The 20,925-nt window shown below is 41.3% G+C and overlaps 1 protein-coding gene across 3 annotated transcripts in view; it reads left to right on the top strand.

Annotated features, from left to right (window-relative positions):
- Window positions 1-3,087: 3,087 nt before the first annotated feature.
- LOC120798113 (receptor-type tyrosine-protein phosphatase beta-like) overlaps window positions 3,088-20,925 on the top strand; it is a 43,101-nt gene continuing 25,263 nt past the window's right edge. For 2 of the 3 annotated variants that reach the window (XM_040142173.1, XM_040142155.1), the window contains exons 1-10: window positions 3,088-3,579; window positions 8,927-9,401; window positions 16,251-16,388; window positions 17,188-17,328; window positions 17,415-17,675; window positions 17,752-18,015; window positions 18,327-18,443; window positions 18,558-18,704; window positions 19,146-19,263; window positions 19,953-20,098. In XM_040142173.1, coding sequence (XP_039998107.1) covers window positions 3,511-3,579; window positions 8,927-9,401; window positions 16,251-16,388; window positions 17,188-17,328; window positions 17,415-17,675; window positions 17,752-18,015; window positions 18,327-18,443; window positions 18,558-18,704; window positions 19,146-19,263; window positions 19,953-20,098 — 1,876 coding nt within the window. In that variant the 5' untranslated portion in view covers window positions 3,088-3,510. The remainder of the gene's footprint in view (window positions 3,580-8,926; window positions 9,402-16,250; window positions 16,389-17,187; window positions 17,329-17,414; window positions 17,676-17,751; window positions 18,016-18,326; window positions 18,444-18,557; window positions 18,705-19,145; window positions 19,264-19,952; window positions 20,099-20,925) is intronic. The other variant, XM_040142164.1, reaches the window with a different exon arrangement.

The raw sequence follows: 20,925 nt of genomic DNA, 5'->3' as shown, positions 1-20,925 counted from the left end.
AATGGTCCGGAACATTAGCCACTGACTAGTGCTGTAACCTCTTTATCTACTCTATCTACATATATACTGTTACCTGTAATCTGTACATAAAAACACTGGACATAAAAACGGTGGAGCCTCTGACTCTTGTGTGGGACTGACTGACTGACTGACTGCTTGGACCCGGGGAAAATGACGTTTGCTGTTGGTTTACTGGGTCAACAGTGGTGGTAATTTGATTTGAGAGCAGTGGTTGTCATCTCGAACTCGAGGACCCACTGGCAGCTGACCAAACGCGGTGGGGCTGCAACGTGTCCTCGGGTAGACAGGTGAGGTGACATTTCACTTGGAGGTAGGAACGGGAATTTGGTTTACTGATTATAAAAAAATGTTAACGAAACAAACTATTATAACGTAACTTTATTCAGCCCTTATTTCACTGTCTTCGGAAATTATTTTAACAAAGTTCTTGCAAGCTATAAAGTCTTGTTGACAGGTTTGATGGTCAAAAACACCAGGAATCAAAGTAACCCTCAATGTTGTTGGTCGCTCATACTCACTTTTCTTACTCGTCTTTAGACCTTCGTTGGGTAAAAACTGATCAACATTTTTTGGGTTTCTGGACCCTCAAATGGAGAGTCATTTGAGGGGACCTTTTTTTACACAAAGCAAAGGCACCAATTTTCTTTTTTTAAGGACTAGAGTTTTTAGATGATCTACAACAACACTTGCTTCTAGAAAACTAACCATTATGAACATGTCCACACGAAGCCGGCTAAATTCATAAAAGCATCTTTTTCCCTCAGTTTTTGCCTTGCGTCCAGACTAAAATGGCATTTTTCTTCCCCGGAAAATTGAGCTTTTCCAAAACGGTGTGTGTAAATCTGAAAACGCCGGCTCGGCATTGCGGTGTGTTGGGGTGAAACTGAGTTTTGTGGAAACGTCTTTATATCAGCGACCAAACAGATGGCGACAGGAGCGCTGCATTTCATTGCCCTGCGGTGTGCGGAGTGGAGACGTTAATGGTATACAGTTTCCTCTTCGCTTGTTTCTGTGGCTGGCTCGCTCGTCTGTCCTCCACGCGTGACCAGTAGGAGGAGAATTACCCGCTTTGGCATTTAAATGCGGATGGAGGTAATTGCAGGAACGAGCTGAAACGCGAAAACGGTGTGTTTAGAATTTATCCGGCTTAATGTATAGGTAGCCTTTAAACATGCCCATCTCCAGCCTGGGGACCGTATCGCCTACAACCAAGATGGTGATGGCAATTTAACGGACGTGCTGTCCAGGCAGGAGGGCAACAACACTCCGCAATCAGCCTCCGCAGTGACCCAATACGTGGTTCTTGATGGTGAAATTGGGATACCAAGCTTGCGTGGAGCTGAAGGTGTTGTTCCTAGAAACCACAGCGTGTGTCATATAACGAGCGGGAGTCAGACAGACAGACAGTGAGAGGGAGGGAGGGAGCAGGAAGGAAGGAAAGAGGTGTGGATGACTAAATGTAACTCAGACCAACTCAAACAAAAGCGGTTTGGCCTTTAACTTGTAAATGCCACATAACAGAAAAGTCAACTCCAGCTTTTTGTGGGTCACATTCAACCTCTGTCATGGCAACAAACCAGTGATACTTTTTTTTTTTTAACATTAAAAATATTGATCCTAATCATGAGGTTTACAGTTTTAAATGTCAAGATGACATACATTAAATAAAAGGTTTTTTTTTTTTTTTTTAATTCAGTTTAGCCAAGAAGGGAACATGGAGCAGCAAAGACAATGCACACGATATACGACACTGACATATTAAACAATAAATTATGACCTGAGAGGATTGAAAGACAGAGGATTAACTTTTGAAAACATTTATTTCCTCGTGGAACATTTTTAAAATTTTTTTTTTTTTTTTTAGATCAGTATGTTGTGATCTCATTTAAACAGCTTGTTATCCTGAGATGATGAGTGTATCTTAATTTGGGCTTCCGTACTTTTAGACCTGATGAGGTGCTTTCATAAACTTTAGCTGATTTACACTTTTAAAAGTTATTTTATCGCTTAACTAGACCCATGATCGGGAAAAAAAAAGTTAGACGTGAATGACGTGAAACCAAAACTAAGTTTACATCCAAGAAATTAGATACTTTACGAGACACTTAATATGTAATTACAAGGTAACACTTTAATAAAGTGGTGAAACTATTCATCAATTGATTGATAAATTATTGACAGAAAATTAATGAGGAACATTTCAAATAATCATTTAATTGTTAGTGATTTATCAAAAACATTCTTCACTGGTCATCTTTTTTTTTTTTTCAATAATTCAACATTTTATAGAGTAAAAATGAATTAAAATAGATTATGAACAGTGTAAGTGCTTAAGAATATAATTGTTAGCTGCAGCCTTGGTTTGATATCTTAAGTTACCTGCTGGTGTAACTTGGAGAATCTTTTATTTTGAACATGCAAAAATGTGAAATTTGTCTCCAGACGAACATTAAATTCAACAGAAAACAATATGAGTGAATATTCACTTGGGGCTTTTCTGTCACTAAAAGTCCCATATTCCTTGTACAGTAATTGGTTTTGCTGGCAATTAACTTAAGTTATCAGAAGTGTACCAGCTGTTTATTAGTCTACTTCTTCTATTATTACTGCCAAATTATGTGGTTCTTATCTTGTGGCTCTTGTCATTAAGTTTAATTCCAGAAGTAATTATCAGTAACGCCAGAACCACCAGAAACCAAGGGAAGGGTTTCAATATGGATCCAAAACTAAATTTACTCCCGATGGAGCCACATCAGAAGACGACACTGTCACGAAAGAGACAGGGCAAACTTTAAAACTCCGCAACGATCCCGCCTCAGTGGGAATTAATCAAACGCTCGTCTCTATTTTTAACGTCTACCTCTGCTGTCAGTGCAGCTAGGTGTGCTGCTATTGTAGTTACAGGCCTATTTATAGCCTCCATCCAGCCAGGGTTTGTAGTCGTGCCTTTGCGGTGACTCACAAAGCTGTCGGCTTGATTGAGGAAGTCCGTTAGTGACTCCCAGCCTTGACACTATAGAGTCTGTCCGACAGAAAGAAAGACGGGCAGGCAGGCAGACAGGCAGGAAGAGAGACATACAGCTTGGTGAGACAGGCAGAGAGAGTCCGGAGAAAGGGAGAGGAAAGACTGAGTTTGAAGTCTGGGAGGTTTGAGTTGAGGATGGACATGACACATAGAAGAGACTACAAACAAAAGACTCTAAATACCTGGAAAAAATAAACTCGTTTCAAGTAAGGAATTATCCTGTTTTCAGAGACGCAAAAAGGACATTTAACTAGTTGTTTTTCCAGTTTTTCTTTTTTTTTTCTATTTTGACTTGAATTTTCCAGAGGGAAATTTTTTCTACCCTGAAGACCGCAAAGATAAAAGAGAAGGATATTTTCTTAAAATCTACCTTTTTAAATAGTGAAGCTAAACTCAAATTTTCTACCTCAGCCTCAGGATTATGGTGGTGTTTGCTCTGTCTGAGGATCTGAAGGAGGATCAAAATGCTGAAATGTAAAGCTCATAGTTATCTCTGCTCCCTGTGGTTCACCTCACTGCTGCTGCTGCTCCAGGTCAGTCTGATCCCAGTTTTTTTTTTGTTTTAAATTTCATACATTTCATACATTTATGATCTATGTAGGAAATCATCTGACAAATAATTACGGTGTCTCAAATGCAATAACATGCTTCTAATTTAATATTTTTGTGCAGCAAATGGTGAGAAAATACGATTTTAAGCTGCTTTTTAGATTTAAAACAGCCACTTTTCATACTACTGCAGTTGACAGTCACTTAAAGGAAATTTGATTATGGCTTTAACTAGTGGTTATTTTCATTATCAGTTTAATCTGCAGATTATTTTCTCAGGTAACCGTTTTGTCTATAACGTGTCAGGAAAGTGTCGAGCTGCCTTCAATATGTAAAAATGTTTCTCGCATTTTTGTCCTTATACCAACAAAAGTATCTCTATCAAAACAAAGCCACAGCTTTACTTGAAGAATTGAACAACTACTGTGCTGCTCTGTACCACCATTTTTCTGCTTCCAAAATTTAATATATTAGTTTATATTCATATTCTCACACATGTTAAGTGTTTTATATGCAAAATGCGGTGGTAAAGAAGTATTTTCAAAATTTTCCATCATACCTGGGAGTTCAGGTGAGACTGAAAATCTAAAATACAGTGCATCTTGTTTAAGAAAAAAACAAGATAATTTTCTCGGTTGAAATACGTTGCTTCCTTGATTGTAAAAAAACAAAAAGAAAGATCAAGATGATATATGAAGTAATGTTGACATATTGTGAAGGTTATTATTTCTCACTCAGGCCACACAATCCAAAACCGTCAAAAACTTTAAATTATAAAACAATTTTGTGTTTAAGTTTAAAAGAAGTTTTTTTTTTTTTTTTTTAAATGTATTTAATGTTTATTTCTATAGGGAAAAGTACATAGCATGAACAAATGCCACATACCACAACATTTACAGTATAGCCAACGCTAATTTTCCTGTCCCTAGATGGGCCTTTTAAAATACATAAAACTCAATGGTAAAATACATACAAAATGACACAAAACTCAGCAAGAAAGTACAAACATAAGAGCAGGAAACACAAACAATGATACATTAAAAGTACCATTAAAATGCTAAATACCATTAAACTGTATATATTTTTGCCATCAATGAACAAAATGACTGCGGGATACAAGGGGTTGGTAGTACTACCAATCCAACTGAGAATCAACACCCAACTCTGCAGCTCTAAGCAGGTTTTAGTTGTTAAGCGCTAATAAGTTTGGTTTCCTGACCAAAAACCCCAAACAATCCTACTTAATGTAAAACGGTCGGCTTATACACCGAGGGCAGAAGTTAACACAAACCAACTGTATGATACGTGCAGAACAAAATAAACTAAGCATTGTATAAAACGTAAAGCAGCTACGCTATCTCTGTGTGTAGATATGATATGTGCAGTGTGGACAGAACCTGATAACTGGAATATAAAGAAGAATGGTCTGGTTATGATACATACAGTGTAAACAACCAGCCTTTATGTAATATGCACAGTGGAAAAGAGAAAATATGTGCAGTTAAATACAGTCAGAGTTACATACAATCAGTTGAATTAACGATACTTGTACACTGCCTTCGAAAACCAGAAATCAGAACTCAAAGCCGTCTGATTGACTGTAAATCTTATTTTTTGTTGGCTAACAAGGTAGTCCCTAATCCATCTAAGAGCATGGTTTTGTTGGCAGTAAAGTTAGGACAGGTCAGTGTTGCTAAAACCATTTGTCACATTTTTTTAAACATTTTTTTTACTTCTACACCTGTTCAAGGCAGGTTGGAAAGTTGTTTTTTTTATTTTTTCAGTTTTCACTTTTCACTTTTCACTAGCAGGAAGCCTGCAGTTTCCCCTCGCTTCCAGCCTTTCTGCCAAGCTAAGCTAACCTAAACACAACCTGGACTTATCTCTCTTTTGTTTCCGTGTGATGTTGGACTTTTAATGACATGATGATTGGATAATAAGGATGAATGTAACCGTGATCATTAAACAGATTTCAGATAAGCTTGCAGGGTTCGACGTTGCTGTATGTTACACTGATATATATAGTTTTATAATCCTCAGTCATCATTTCCTTCTCTTCCTGTCTGTCTATCTGTCAGTGTCTCCTCCCTGCCGCATTGTTGCTTCTGAACTCCCTGAACTTCATTATCAGTGACAAATTATTTTATATTCTGCTCTGCTTCCCAGTATTAAAGGTTACAGAACTTAGAACAGCTGTCACCAACTACATTATCACTCACTGCAAAAACACTCATACATGCACATGGCCTGAGGTCGGTTGAACGGTCAAACCCAAAAAAGTGATAAAAACGCACCAAAATTTACAGTTACAGTTCTTTAAGTAGCTGCAGCCGATTGACTGTTTACAAGCTCCTCTAGTGAGGAAAGATTCAAATATGCTTTCATTAATGGAAGACGAAGAGAAAACAGAAAATAAAGAAAAAAGAGCTGATGGATATGCTACAGATGAGCTAGAGTCCCCACAGCAGTTAACAGTGAAAGTCTGACTGATCCTCTGGATACTTTAGTTTGGGGAATGCACATATCCCCTTTTATTTAGACAGCGCGGTGTTCAGATGGATATCCGTCTCATGTTCGACAGTTAAGTACAGATCTGGAGTCAGGATGTGGTTAGCTTAGCTTAGCATAAAGATTGGAACCGGGGGGGGGGTAACCTGGCTCTGCTCAAAGGTAACAAAATCCAGCTACCAGCAAATCTAAAGGCCACGAATTAGCACGTTATGTCTCATTTTTTCAATCCATATAAAAACCAAAGTGTAAAAACAGCAAGTTTTACTTTTACAGGGGATTAAGTGCCAAACTATTTCTTAGCCACCATTTTGAGCCACCAAGAATGAATTCCTGTTAAAAAGTCTTTGAAAGTATTTAAGCCCTCATACAGAGAAAAAAATAAGCCAAAAAACAAAAACTACAGTACGTAAATTTGGCAAATTATTTTTTTCCAAAGTGACTTTGATTAATTGCATTAATATTTACAATAAGTTACATGGATATTAAGAATGTGAAAAATTAAATATGAAGAAAACCTTGTGGATACTTTTGGTGGCAGGTTAAAAAATGTCCTAGGAAGGTGGAGGCGATTTTGACTCATGATCTCGATACTTCTAAAGGCTTGGCCACAGCCCTGGTCCCCAGAAATGTTTTCAGGACAATAGCATCAAAGAACTACTCCACCCAAAGTCTAGAGTTTAAAAAAGAGAGACGCTGGTCTCCTGTAGACTTGAAAGCCGACTGTGCAAGGGTGTTGCTTTGTTCTTCGTGGAGACCGGAGGCTGTAGTCACCTTGGATTGGATTCAGATTTTTCCGTCAGTCAAAATGACCTTTGAAGCTTCTCAGTCCATTCCTGCAGCATGATCTATTTATCCCGTGTCCGTCCATACAGTGTGCTCGGCGCGTTACAGATATTTTCACCCAAACGTGACGGAATGCACAACTTCCATCTCAGATTCCACGCATGACCCGGGCCCTTGTTTGCGCCTCTTATGTATTATCACCCTGTTTGAGTCAAAGAACTACGCATCAGTTTTTCTGAAGGTCGTCTAACAGCTTTTACCGCTTTGGCTCAATTTAAAGTTTTATTATCAGTGATATTTGTCCGTATAAAATTTTAATTTATGTTTTCATACAAAGTAGTGTGTTTATATTTTTCTCGTCCTATACAAAACAAGCGAGGAGGTTATGTCATTTCCACAGACCTTAGTAGGAAATACAGTCGCAGCTTGAGAAATGGGTAAAATAATCCTTTTTTTCATTCTGCAGTGGACAGAATCCCTTTTTTTTGTCTGTTAGGAATTTGGTAGTACCTCCAGAAAGTGTAAGGTGTTGTCAAACAACTTTCTTGGTTTTAAAGATTGCCAGGTATTTAATTTTTGTATCTGATGCTTAGCTCTTTGACTCGAACGTGAACACAACCTGATCCTGTCAAGCTCATGAACTAGCGTGCGCGTTGTTTTTGGAACGGCCTGTCATGAGTCAGGTATTTTATTTTTCTTTTAATTGACAAACAAACAGGAACGACAGTCACGTACAGGGCACTCCATCAACACGCTTAAAGATCCTGTGATTCGTTGGGGTTTGTACTACTCAGCCTGTAAAACAGTTTTATAATCTCTTCTGTGGCTCTGAAGGAGCTTTGTCAAATCAAAATCGGATGCCGTCAGGATTGTATCTCAGCGTTATAGGAAATGTAGGATGCGGTGTTTTTAGAGTTTGACTAATACACAAGGAGTAAAAAGGCCTCTGTTGCAGCATTGACCCAAAGTTACGGAGATACAATCCTACCACTACTTACCGTGTGGCATTTACTGGAGAATATTACTCGTCAGTTTATGTTGGAACTGCAAATCAAATTTTGAACTGTTAAAAAAAAAAAAAAAAAAGGAACTATATTTTATTCTGTGTTACCGAATCACTGGAGTAAGCTTTAAAAAAAGAGAAAGGGACGAAAGCAGCAAAGCGAGGCGTCTGCCGGTCTCCGAGCTCGAGCGGGTTTGCGTGAGGATGGAGAGGGGAGTTGTGCCTTTAGCCATCATTTGCTGAGAATACAACTGCCAGACTGAGCATAAGAATGGACAAGTGGATTATGCTGCAAGGGTTTGTCGGACATTTATATTTTGCACACTGAAAATTGGTCAGTAATGCCATCAATTGCAACCAACACGAATGCAAAGTGACCACAGCTGCTGTTCTGTTAGAGGGACAAATCTAGTAAAGTCAGAGATATAAACCTCCTCGAAGCTGACTCTGACCTCTGAGGGAACTCAAATACCGCGTTGCCCCTTCGTTGTCATCCACTTTTTAACATTTCCAACGTAAAGATTTGGTTCTACGAGCTTCTGGTTAGAAACGACATGTTAACCCTCTTAACAGACCCCATGCTTATGCACAGGCCTGAAAATAAAAAGGTTACTGTTCTTCAGACCCTTGTGATTGCAGTCATAACCCTGACCCTCTTTAAATTTTACAACCAGAAAGTCAGAGGGAGTAGGATAGAAACTGTAACGGAAGTTATAGAGTCACAAACACGGTAGAAATAAGTTAAGACCTTTTGTGTGGGAAACACTTTTGAGCCACAGGTCTGAACCAATTCTGCGTCGACAGCTGCTGCAGTGACGTGAGGATCCTAAAGTGCTTTAAACAGACAGTCAGGAGACTCTGAGCTTTGAAACTATGTAGAATCTGTCCAGGTTGTGTGAGGACTGAGTCCGGTACGGACCGCAACACAGCTGAAATAAAACCATGCTTTCCTTCATGTCAATTGAGGGTATGAATTTTGGAAGTTTTATTTTATTGCTTCATCTCACTGATGTTCGTGTCATATCTCCTGTCAGGATGTGAGCAGCGCAGCTCCCACAGAAGACCAGTCTGTCCCATGTAGCATCTCTGTATCTGAACCAGTATCCAGCCTGGACTCCATATCACTGACTGTGAACACACCTGGCCAGGACTGCTCCTTCATCGTGGTGTCTCTGGACGCCGGAGCAGACAACGCTGAATGTAGTAAAATAAGAAGAGGAGATGAGGAGTTAGAGACTAATGAGATCGTAGGCAGGGAGCGAGGAGAAGAGGAGGAGGAGGAGGAGGAGGAGGAGGAGGAGAAGGAGGAGGAGGAGGAGGAGGAGGAGGAGGAGGAGATAGGAGGTAACTATCTGGGAAGCAACCAGCTAGGAGTCGAGGACGGCAGGAATAAGGGTGTAGAAGAAGTTTTCACCTGTGTGTTGGATCACCTGGAGCCTGGGACCGCCTACCTGCTGCAGGTTCAATCCCAGAAGGACGAGGAAACGGCAAACCTCACCCTGCACACCAGTAAGTCCTGATCCAGCACCGAGACAAATCCCAATCAAAACGTGTGCAGTCTCAGCTCAAGGTCCACTTCCTTGCTTGTTTCGGCACTTTCATCAGTGTCACACAGAAGACTGCTTAAAACAACACTGTTTGTTGTTTTAATTTAAATGAATAAAAACAGGTGCTTAGAATCATGTAATGTTCGAACACCTGCAGTTCCTGAGTTTACTCCATCTGCAGATGAAGACCGTGTTATGGGGTTTAAAGCTCCAGACCAAGCGAGTAAGCGGACCTTGAGGTGAGATTGCGAAAGCCGCTGTTTCCAAAGTCAAGAATGAACTGCCAGGCTCGTCAGTTTCCTCGTATGGGATCACGAAAGTTCGTCTCATCTTCTGTGCCGACTAAAAGCCCATACATGTTGTTTTTAATAACCCTCTTTTTATTTTGGTAGTTTTAACTCAATTTAATGTCGCTTCTTGTGACATTTTACTCACCAACGTCGGTGCTGTCAGTTTGGCTGTCGCCGACACACCAATACAGGACACAACACAAAAACGAGACGTCTCCGTCTCATGTCAGACTCTTTGTAGGACAGATAGTACCTTGTCTTACACGTGCCGGTCAGCATTAGCTTCTCCCAGCGAGTTTTTTTTTGGTGACATGTGACCACATCAACAACTCTTTTTCTGCCCGGGTATATGCTGAAACAGCCGCAGAGCAGAGCGATCTGCTCGTCTTTAAGCTGTATTTTACCTCCTGGTTCTTCACTGCGAAAGCTTTCATGAAATCGCGAAGGTACATCCGCTGACTTAGCTCTCCTCTGTTGGGGTTTGATGGGGTGAGGCGCTGGCGAATCTCTTCGCTGTTCAGCCTCAGTATGTCCTGAGGGTTGTCGATGGTTTTACGGTGCCATTTCGGACCAGGACTTTTGGCTCGCACCGGCCCAGCCAAAAACCCATCCAGAAACACACCGTCGCATACGGGCCATATCACTGTATAAGAACCATCTGGTAAACAGAGGTTAAATCAAGGAGGATGGTTAGTAAACAATTCATGAATCATATGTGTATAATTTTGTAATGTTACAATGTTTATTTTCACAGTTCAATTACACTTTCTATGATGCATTTATTATTGTAGTTTGTGAAGAAAGAGTGGATCAGAAACACTTTTCATGTTACAGTCCACAACTACTACGACAAAGTAGCTACAGTCCCCAAAAAACGAGTCAACGCACGAACAAGTATCAACGAAAACTGAACATTAATGAGTAAGGTAACAGGTTTTTGCTATGATATGAATGAGGAAGTAACCTGCTGATTTAATCAGGTCTGAAGTGGTGAGAAGACTCCTTGCTCTCGGGGAGACTGACTGCGATTCAAGCCTGGAGGCTGAATGTGTAAGATTAGACCGAAACGTCATTTAACTCCTCCCTGTCTGTCATGTATATCCCAGGCCGTTGTTCCAGCTCTTTGGTGGAGCTGTGCGGCGTTTCTACTGGGTGAAATATTCAAACCCACGACTCTGAACAGTGCACACACAAAAAAACACGGTCACATGGAAATATTCTAGATGTCTAGAAAAGCAAAGCTTTATACATATTTCCAGAGTTTTGTAGATATTTTTATCCTGACGTTTTTGGATTTCCACTACAATTCAACAAAGCTTGGCTGAGCTTGTGTCGACCAACCCGCTGGCAGGTCAGTTAGGTTTAACCTCTCACCACCCAGGGTCCACCTGCAGGATGCTGGCACTGCGTGAAACTTTCACAGGCTGCTCGCACCAGGAAAAGTTGCATTTGATACATGTATCGGTGAGTTAAACTCTTGTGTTCGATCAGGAAGATCAAGGACGGCCTGTTGTAAATATAATCCAGGTTAAACGCATGGAAGAGAATAAAAGGGAAAGCTTGAACAGTGTGGCGGTCCAGCGATCTAATAAATACTTCCAAACTTCATGTTCAGTGTCACTGCAAGGCTCTAACGACCAAAAAACTACTCTGTTTGTTATCATGTGAGTGGTTTCGGGGTCGGTGCGTTCTGTTTGATGTTCTTTCAGTTCACCGTTTTCAAGCACAGGTGTAACCAATAACATTATTGATGGCTCCCTTCCATTTAGTTGTAGCTGTGAGCCAGCACACACTGTACCAGAACGCTGGCCAATGTCGGTGGAACTCGGCCATTAATAATGTTATTTGTTACACCTGTGCTTGACCTGTCAAAATGTTGAGGAAGGTCGTGTCCATTCTACGGGCAGCGACAGCGAGGGTCTACCAGATGGTGGCTGTGGGGGGGGGTTGCTGACTGCTCGACAGTGACGGAAAGTATCTAAGTATATTTACTAAAGTGCTGTACTCGTGTACAAATTTATGCTACTTGTACGCGAGTATTTCCATTTTGCTGTTTCTTCATTATATTTCGCAGCGCAGTGCTCTACCATTTACTTCAGGGCGTTTACGTCACAGCTGTAGTTACTAGCAACGTTACGGATGAATATTTTACATACAAAACACACGAACCCAATATAGATGATTGATATAGACTGAAGTACTTAACAATAGGGGGGGATGGTTTCTAGAGCTGCAGCGATTAATCGATTAGTCATTTGGCAGAAAATTAACCAGCAGCTATTTCGGTAATTGAATAATCGTTTTGGTCATTTTTAAAGCAATAAATGTCAAATATTTGCTGTTTCCAGCTTTTTAAAAGTGACGATTCGATGCTTTTCTTTGTCATACACGATAGTACGCTGAATATCTTATTGGACTGTTAGTTTAATAGAACAAGCTATCAAAATAGACCTTGGCTTATAGGGAATTTCAATCTTAAATTAAAATTGTAGTTACTTTATGACATTTTATTGACAACACAATCAATTAATCGAGGAAATAATCGGAAAAAAATCAGCAGATTAACTGATAATTAAACAAATTGTTAGTTGCAGCCGTAGTTGATTCACAGCTCAAGTAGGCACGTAATAAACTTTTATTTCAGATCAAGTAATCACACGGAGAAGAAATGTGACCTGTTTATAAGTTAAACCTGAAATACTTCCATTAAAGCAGACCTCCATGAATCCCACATTAGGCACATACTCTCACTCAGTCCTCTCAGGGTCTTGGACTTCGTGGAAGTGATTTTCTCCGACTGTTTTTCAGACTCCTTTTGAGCTCTTCATCATCTGCAACACCGGCGGTTTTGGATCCAGTCCACGGTTCGTTTCTTCAGACAGGTTTTTTTTTTTTTTCTTTTTTTACTCGTAAGGACGTTATTTCTTCCAGTAAAAGACGTTAAGATCCTGCAGGTCGGACAAGGCTAACGAAACACTTTCGATGCTGACTAATTCTGAAAAAACAAACAAACAAACAAAGACCTTTTTAGAAAGCTGCCTCGGCCGTAAATGAGCTCACAAATCTATTACACCTACACTTTACATAACATGTAAGATTAACGAATGATTGTTTTCATTATCGCTTAATCCGGCAAGTATTTTCTGAATTAATCGATTAATGGTTTGGTCCATCAAATATCAGAAAATAATGAAAAATGCCAGTTGTAAATTCCCACAGCCTGAGGTGATGTGTAAATTTAGCTTGTTTGGTTTGACTTAACGTCCAGAACCGAAAGATATTCAATTTACCACCATTTGAGGAGCTGCAACCAGGGAATGGGTTCGGCCTGTAATCGGTTAAAAATTTAAAAAGCTGCTTGATTAAACAGATCTGAAGTCGGCATTTTGCCCATCACGTTATTGTTGAGCATCCGAGGGTTTTATGTTTTGACAGACTGTGTGAAATGTCCACTGAGCAGGGCCGCTGCACACACCTGTACCCGTGACAGCCTGCCATTTTGCACGTTGGAGACGTTTGAAGCCGAACATCCAGTTCACAGTATTTAGTCCAATTATTCTGTTGCATTCTGTTTTGTTCTATTGTTTCCATCTCCTCTGACCTCTCGTCGTTTGAAGTAAAAGAGCACGACACGACCTCCGTGTCGTGTTGAGTCTTTGTGTGTGTTTTTGTGCGTGCGTGCGTCTCAGAGTTAATGTCATGTAGCTTCCCCTCTCTGTAGCTCTGTGATTAGCCACAGGAACCACAGCCCTGCTGAGAGTGTGATAGAGCAGTAGAAGTACGTGTACGTTTGTGTGTGTGTGTGTGTGTGTGTTGTGTGTCCACGCTGGCGGGCGACCAGAACAGAAGTTGGACCCTCAGTGTGTATTTCCATCATGGGCAGAGCTCAGGGTTCAGCCATTTCCTGCCTCCATTGTTTCTTTGTTCTGTGGGAAGCACTGGAAAAGGGCGTGAGGGTGTGTTTATGTGTGTGTTTGTGTGTCTTTGCATATGTGTATATGTGCGTTGCATTTTGGAGGAAACAGGGTGTTACTGCACCCAATCGGCTCCCGACAGTAACCTTCTCAGCAATGCAAAACACTTACACTGTGGTGTATGTAGTTTCTTATCTTTGAGGGCCCTCTGACTGATACAGGCGCTGACCTTTAGTGCTCACACAACCTCTGCTGGTTTATTTTTGCTCGTTTCAACTGGACACAATTGTTAGCTGGTTCATTAAAGCTGCATTAATTGTATTATTGGCTACTTGGGGGGGCAGCAGAACAAGCTGAAAATATTATTGCCATATAGAACTGTGTTATGGCTGACATGTTGAACAGTTGCCTACTTTCGTACCCAGCATTCATCTGGATCTGGGGTTTGGGTCCACCTGATGAATCTCAAGTCCAGTACTCCCTCTCTTTTAGCTCTGGTTTTGGTCTCCACCAGCTCCTGAGGGAAACATCTGGCTCTTTAGCTGCTAAATGCTCCGCTATGTTCACCAGCTGGTCTCTGACTGTGTCTGGCTGCTGTTTGCTGCTGAGCAGGTAGTGGACAGTGGCTTTTTACAGCATCTCGAAGAAATATATATATATATATATATATATATATATATATATGATATAATATTAATTGTTTATCACACACTCAAATGTAGTTTTAAGTGGATTTTTTATTTTTAGCATTTATTAATGCACTCGTCAGCAATTACAATTCATCCATATGAAGCATCCACAACTGGTGTAGTGTCAAGCAATGAACGATTAATAACACAGTATACCAGAGACGTAATCGTATTTAATCATATATGTTTATTCGCATGTACAAGTCAAACTCGAGGTTGCCTGACTAGATTTCTTCTGGAGCTTTCAGCTGTGTTGCGCGGCCTTTAAATGGAGATGATGGAGTTTAACAGTTGTAATGACAAAGAAATAAATAAATAAATCTAAGTAAATCAAATTATACTTAGTACTTCATAAATAAATAAATAAACACTGATGAAATGATAATTTCAATGATGAAAATAATAAATAATAAATAAATACTTTGTATTTTATGATTTTACCTGAATTATTTTGTCATTCATTCACTCATCTGTTACGGATGCTTTATAAGATGAGCTATAGTTGTTTACAAATACATTAATAAACACTTAAAAATGTCCTTATATCTCCTTACAGCCACGTTATGTATTATGAACAGTTGATCATGTGTCCGTGACTATATATACTGCTTAGAAACACTTAACGGAGGGTTGAGGAGGGTAAAGTAAAGTGTTAGCTGTGACAGACAAGAAATGTGCTGTAAGACCAAAATTAGGTGCTAAAAGAGGCTAAAAATTCCCCCAACTCTCCGCGTGTTTGTCGCAGTGACACCATTCACATTACACCGTCTACGAATACATGATCGGAACGGTGTAAGTTTTCAGAATATTGGGTTTTTAAAGGAGCTGAAATCCCTCGCAAAATTGCGGATTCTTCAAACTCTCCCTCAAACCATTTTTCGCCATTTTCAGCCCGACTGTCGAGGGACAGTCCGACGGACTGAAAATGTTTTTTTTTGTCCGAGCGTGCACATCGGGGCAGAGATGACGAGATGTCGCTGCCTGATAATATTGTTTGGCCTCAGTTTGAAGCACCAGTGGCGACACAAATACAAACACTTAAGCCTGTTAGACCGCTGAGAATGGCATTTTGGGGGGGCCTCTTAAACAGGCGGATGGTCTTTTTTATTGTGTGTGTGTGTGTGTGTGTGTGTGTGTGTTCAGTGCGTGTCAACGGGTCTCCCACAGCGCTCACACTTTGATGACAAGGCCACAGATTTGAGGCGTTGGATCCTCTTCCTGGTGAAACCTTCCTGCTGTCTGACTGAACCTCATGTTCAAAACAGATAAATCACTTTAAAGGAACGGTTCCACTGTTTGGGATACGCTGTAAAATTTCCAGTCCTTTGTTCTAAACCAGGCTAAATTCTTGACTTGACTTAGTACCGGACGCACAGAGATGAAACTAGTATCCGTCATCTCATCTGACTCTGGGTAACGAGAGGATTTCCAGAAATATCTTCCTCCTTCAACACCAGTAGATCAAATTAAATTTGGTTGCAGTCGAACCGTTTTCAGAGGTTTTGATGGCTAGTGGTGCCGTAAACTAGGGAGTCTCAACATTTTCATCATGACCAAAAAAAAAGGTCTAACGTTGGGATATTACATATACACTCACTGTCCACTTTATTAGGGACACCTGTAGAATCTAATCCAATCCAACGCAACTGTTCTGCCATATAAACTTTACTATTATGACGCCTTTAATGTCCTTTTTTTGGACACTGTCACTTTCGTGTTTGATTATTGTACCGAACTGCATTATATGAAAGGTGTTTCTAATATTCTGCCTCTCTCATATATGAGAAGAGCCTCATTATGGTGTTTCAGTACGACACCATCTGTGACCTAAATTAAGAAACTTGTAATTGGAATTAGGTGTTGTGTACATTATGACTTATATTTTCTAACGGTGTGTGTTTCTGTGTGTGTGTGTCAGGGCCGTTAGCAGTGAGTGACCTGGCACTGACCTCCAGGACTTGCTGCAGCCTAGGTCTCTCCTGGCAGGCCAGCCCCGGCAGGACGCAGCGCTTCAGGCTGCAGCTGTGGGAACGACCTCAGAGTCCGGATCACTCTGGTACATCTGCCCCCCCCCCCGTCCCCAAACGCGTCCCAACAGGAAGATTACTGCGATTTTAGTGACTTCCTGACATTTCCTTTAGCAACACCATCAAACATTGCGTTTTTAGCCCGACCACTAGGGGTCTGACCGAAGCAAGAAAATTATGAGTACTTTGTTTGTTCAATCCAAATATTTACTATTGTGGGATGTTTTGAATCAGGTCTGCGCATTTCAAAACTGTTTAGATTTTAACGGTTTCTACACACAAATGAGGCGTCCTGTTGCACTCCTGAGATTAAAATGGAGGGAAAAGATCCATGTCGTGCAGTTTCCTCAGCTTTTAGTCGTGCTAGCAACGCGGCTCTAGGGATGGCAGTGGTGGTTGTTCCACCACTTTGTTCCGGGTCTCAAGACGCCTCAAATAATATTTTGGTAAATTATCATTAAATTTAGTTCAGACACTCACAAATCACTCAATTAAAAAAAAAAAAAACTGGAGATAAAAACACTTTTTCGTGAATACTTTTCATCCCGTTATTTTATTTATTTGTTTATTTGTATAGCAACAAGTATATAAATGAACCAATGCCACACACCACAGCACCACCCGTCCCTAAATGGCCCTTCAAAATACATAAAACTCAACAATATCACATACAAGTCGGCTCGAGATACAAATATTCTACCGACAATGGCAGGTTACTTATTCACGCACTTTGGTCCAATATTTTGTCCAGTAAACAAGCTGCTGGAGAGTCAAGTGACCTTTTGTTTACCCTCCCTCCCTCCTCCTCCTCCTCCTCTGTGTGTGCAGGTCTGCTGAAGAACGACACGTTGGAGAGCACGACGACACAACACACGCTCGTCGGCCTGACGCCGGGACGACTGTACAACGTTACCGTGGTGACGGAGGCGGGCGATCTGCAGAACAGCAGGACGATGGAGGCCCAGACAGGTACAGAGAGAGAGAGAGAGAGAGAGAGAGAGGGGAAAGAAAGGAAGAATGGAAGGAATTTTATATTTGAGTCTCTTTCTTTCCAGTTCCCTCTCCTGTTTCCAACCTCACCGCTGACTGTAGCAACAGCACGAGCCTCTTGTTGTCATGGAAACAGCCCAAAGGCGACCTGGACGCGCTCATCGTCGCCCTCTCGACCAATGGCACGAGTCGCTGGGAGACGACGCTTCCTCCTGACGCCACAGAGGTCGTCGTCGATCACCTGACTCCCGGCTCGACCTATCAGCTGGCAGTAACGTCCAGGAGTGGCGAGCTGACGAGCCAATCGGAAATCACCGCCAGCACAGGTAAGGCGTTGTTCCTTTCATTTCTGTTCTTTACTTTTCTCGTCTTTTCTTCATCCCGTCTTTTTCCCGTCTCCAGCTCCAGCAGCGGCGTCCCTCCTCTCCCTGTCTCCCTCCTCCGGGGGCCTCCTCCTGTCTTGGACGCCCCCCTCTGGCCACTGGGAGAGCTACAGGCTGTTCCTGTTTGACGGCTCCCAGCAGTTAGTCAGTACCACTCTGGACCGGGAGGAGGTGAAGTTCGTCTTCCCTGGGACGGTTCTAACGCCCGGGAGGACGTACAGAGCCGTGCTGAGGGTGGAGAGCGGAGGATTGACGGCTGAGAGCAGCTGTGAAGGATCAACAGGTGATGTATACATAGGTACATTACTGCAAAAATACATGACGGAAAATACTGATCATTAACTGCATAAATATGTCTGGAGAAAAGTGGCAGAAGATACAGAAACATATCGATATGTTGCCGTAGAAACATGCAAGAAAGTAGAGTCATTGCTACAGAAATGTATGTATTACTCTAGAAATGTATGACAGAAAATACAAAGTCGTAATTTCCAGAGGAGATGGGGTTTGTGCCTGTACTGGTGTCCCAAACCAGGAAAAGGTCCCTCCACCCAAAAATCAGGCCTGAACCTAAACTCTCCTCGCCTTCTGCAGTTCCCGCTCCCGTGCTGGACCTCCACGTCCGACACTCGGACGAGACCTCGCTCAGTGCCATGTGGAGCCACGCCCCCTCCGGGTCACGTGACAGCTACTTCCTCACCATTCGCCACGGTAATCGTCTGGAGTTCGATGGCTTTAATCGGCCGAAACCAGACTGATAAACCAAACCAAAGGTTATTTGTCCTCATTATCAGTGTTGTAATTATTCCGTCCCGTGTCTCGTAGATAATGTCACTGTGGATACCAGGGAGGTGCAGCCGGACATGAGGGAGTGCACGTTCAACGTGCTCACGCCTGGGACACGGTACACCATCACCGTGACAACCAGGAGTGGGAAACTGAACACCTCTGTGTCACTGGAGGGAAGGACAGGTGCGTGTATACTTGTCTTAATGACCTCGTGGGGACAAAAAAAAAACACAAAGTGGGAAGTTTAATCAAATTCTTTAACAATTTATTTTTAAGAATTCCTAGAATTTAAGGACTGGAAGTGTAGATTGTTTATTAGGATTTATTAAGATTAAGGGCACATACCTTTCTTTTTTTTTTTTTTGAGTTTGCATTTGTGTCGCCTTGTCGGCCTTTTAGACCATGTGGTGAGGCTCGACTGTTTTTACGTGAATCAACAAATGTTAATGGTACAGTTGAACTGATTTTAATGTGGAAAACTTAACAAATTAATGGAACACGATAAAAGACTTGATCATTATCAGGTGTTGCTAAGACTTACGGCTTTAAGATGCTTTTGCAGGCCCTGGTCTTTGCGTGCATGTGCTGCATTTTGACTGGACAGTGTGTTTGTGTGCGTCGCAGTTCCCATGGCGTTGAGCACCATCAATCTGAGTAGCTCAGGGGTCGACAGTCTCCAGGCATCATGGGAAAAACCGCCAGGACAAGTGGACTCGTACGCACTGACCCTGCTGCAAGACAGGTGTGAGCGTGTGAACCAGGTTTTCTTTAGGGAAATCATCTCTCTCTCTCTCTATCTCTATCAGATACAAGTTCCGTCTATGTGTTTCCGGAACAGAGATATACCGTAAGTCCGGGGCATGTTTGGCCTAGCTTAGCATAAACACTGGAAGCGGGTGGAAACCGCTAGCCGGGGCCCCGTCAAAAGAGAAGGAAAAATACACCACACCTTCCAACACCTTGGAAACGGCAGCTTTCAAAAACAGTAACACCACCAGGTCCGGTTTTTTGACCAGATGAACCAGATGACGGAATCTCAAAATACCAGCCGGATTCTGCACAAACTTTAGCCCTGTCACATGCTTCATTATCTGTTTTCACTAGTTCTGACCTCAGCTTTGTTTGGTCAGCGCTTCAGCTTTTTCTCTACAAGCGTAATAACGCCACACAGCCGTTTATTTTAAATAATTAACGTCATTCTGTTGGCTGTGATAGCAGCTGTGGGCAGCAGCGTCTGTAGAGTATTAACTTTGTGTTTGTCATTATTCACATTTGATGGATTTCACTTCAACACCTGTGTTTTTAAATGTGTCTGCTATACAGAGGAGTGTTTTTAAAAAAAAAAAAAAAGATGTAATGTTGGTGATGGAAAATGGGTAAAAAAAAGAGTAAAAAAGCAAAACCAAACTGGACTGTCCTTCTCCTCCACAGTGTCGTGGTTCAGAACTTCAGTGTCCCCGTTGGTTCCTCGTCCCGGCTGCTGGCTGGCTTAACGCCTGGCGCCCTCTACAGGCTGCAGGCCGCCACCGTCAGCGGGGGGCTGCAGTCTAAAACCACCAGCCTGGAGGGGCGCACAGGTGAGACGCTACCGCCTGAATCTGATATTTGAACTTTTATTCTCCAGCAGTCTGAGCTGATTATTTATTATTATTAAATAGGCTTTGTTTCAGTGGTAATAAATAATTTCCTAATATTTCAATAAAGTGTTAGTAAAATTATTAAAAAATTACAAAAAAGTCCTGAAAGCTGTTCCTTGAGAAAACGACCCCATTTAAACCCAAGGAAATATTTGTTCGTTATTCAGTTACTTTTGGAAACTTTGTCTGTTTATAAGACTGACGAACACACTCTTTAGGTTACGTGGTAACACTTCACTTTATGACACAATATAATGTAGTTATGAGGAGACATAAATGTTTATTAATGTATTTGTTAACAACTGTAACTCCTCCTGTGGACACTCCTTTGTTGATTTATTAATTAACCATCAATAAACACTTAAAATATCCCTTTATCTACATACAGCTACATTTTACTGTTAGAAACCGTTTATTACATGTTGGTAGTATAGTGCTAATAAATGCTAGAGAGGGCGGGTTAAGGTAAAGTGTTGCTGATGATACTTTTAATTCCTTGGAATCAGTTCATTTCAGGAAACTTTGAGAAAAATGATCAGGACATTGCCAGTAAAATAAAAATTAATCTGATCTTTGTCCATCATTTAAAACGGTTTCCCATGCATCCATCAATCTGTTTATAGCACTAAATCATATTTAGATACTATGTAGTTGCAAACAGTTTTTTTAAAAGTCATTTTTACTGTTGTTTCTCTTCTATTGTCTTCAAAATCTTAATTTTCCTACATTTTCAAAAAGCTGCCAAGTGAGTGAGGACGTTTCAACCT

This window comes from Xiphias gladius, chromosome 2 (genome assembly GCF_016859285.1).
Source record: "Xiphias gladius isolate SHS-SW01 ecotype Sanya breed wild chromosome 2, ASM1685928v1, whole genome shotgun sequence".
Taxonomy (NCBI): Eukaryota; Metazoa; Chordata; class Actinopteri; order Istiophoriformes; family Xiphiidae; genus Xiphias; species Xiphias gladius.
Note: the sequence above shows the minus strand (reverse complement) of the source record. Positions and strands in the feature narration are given on the sequence as shown.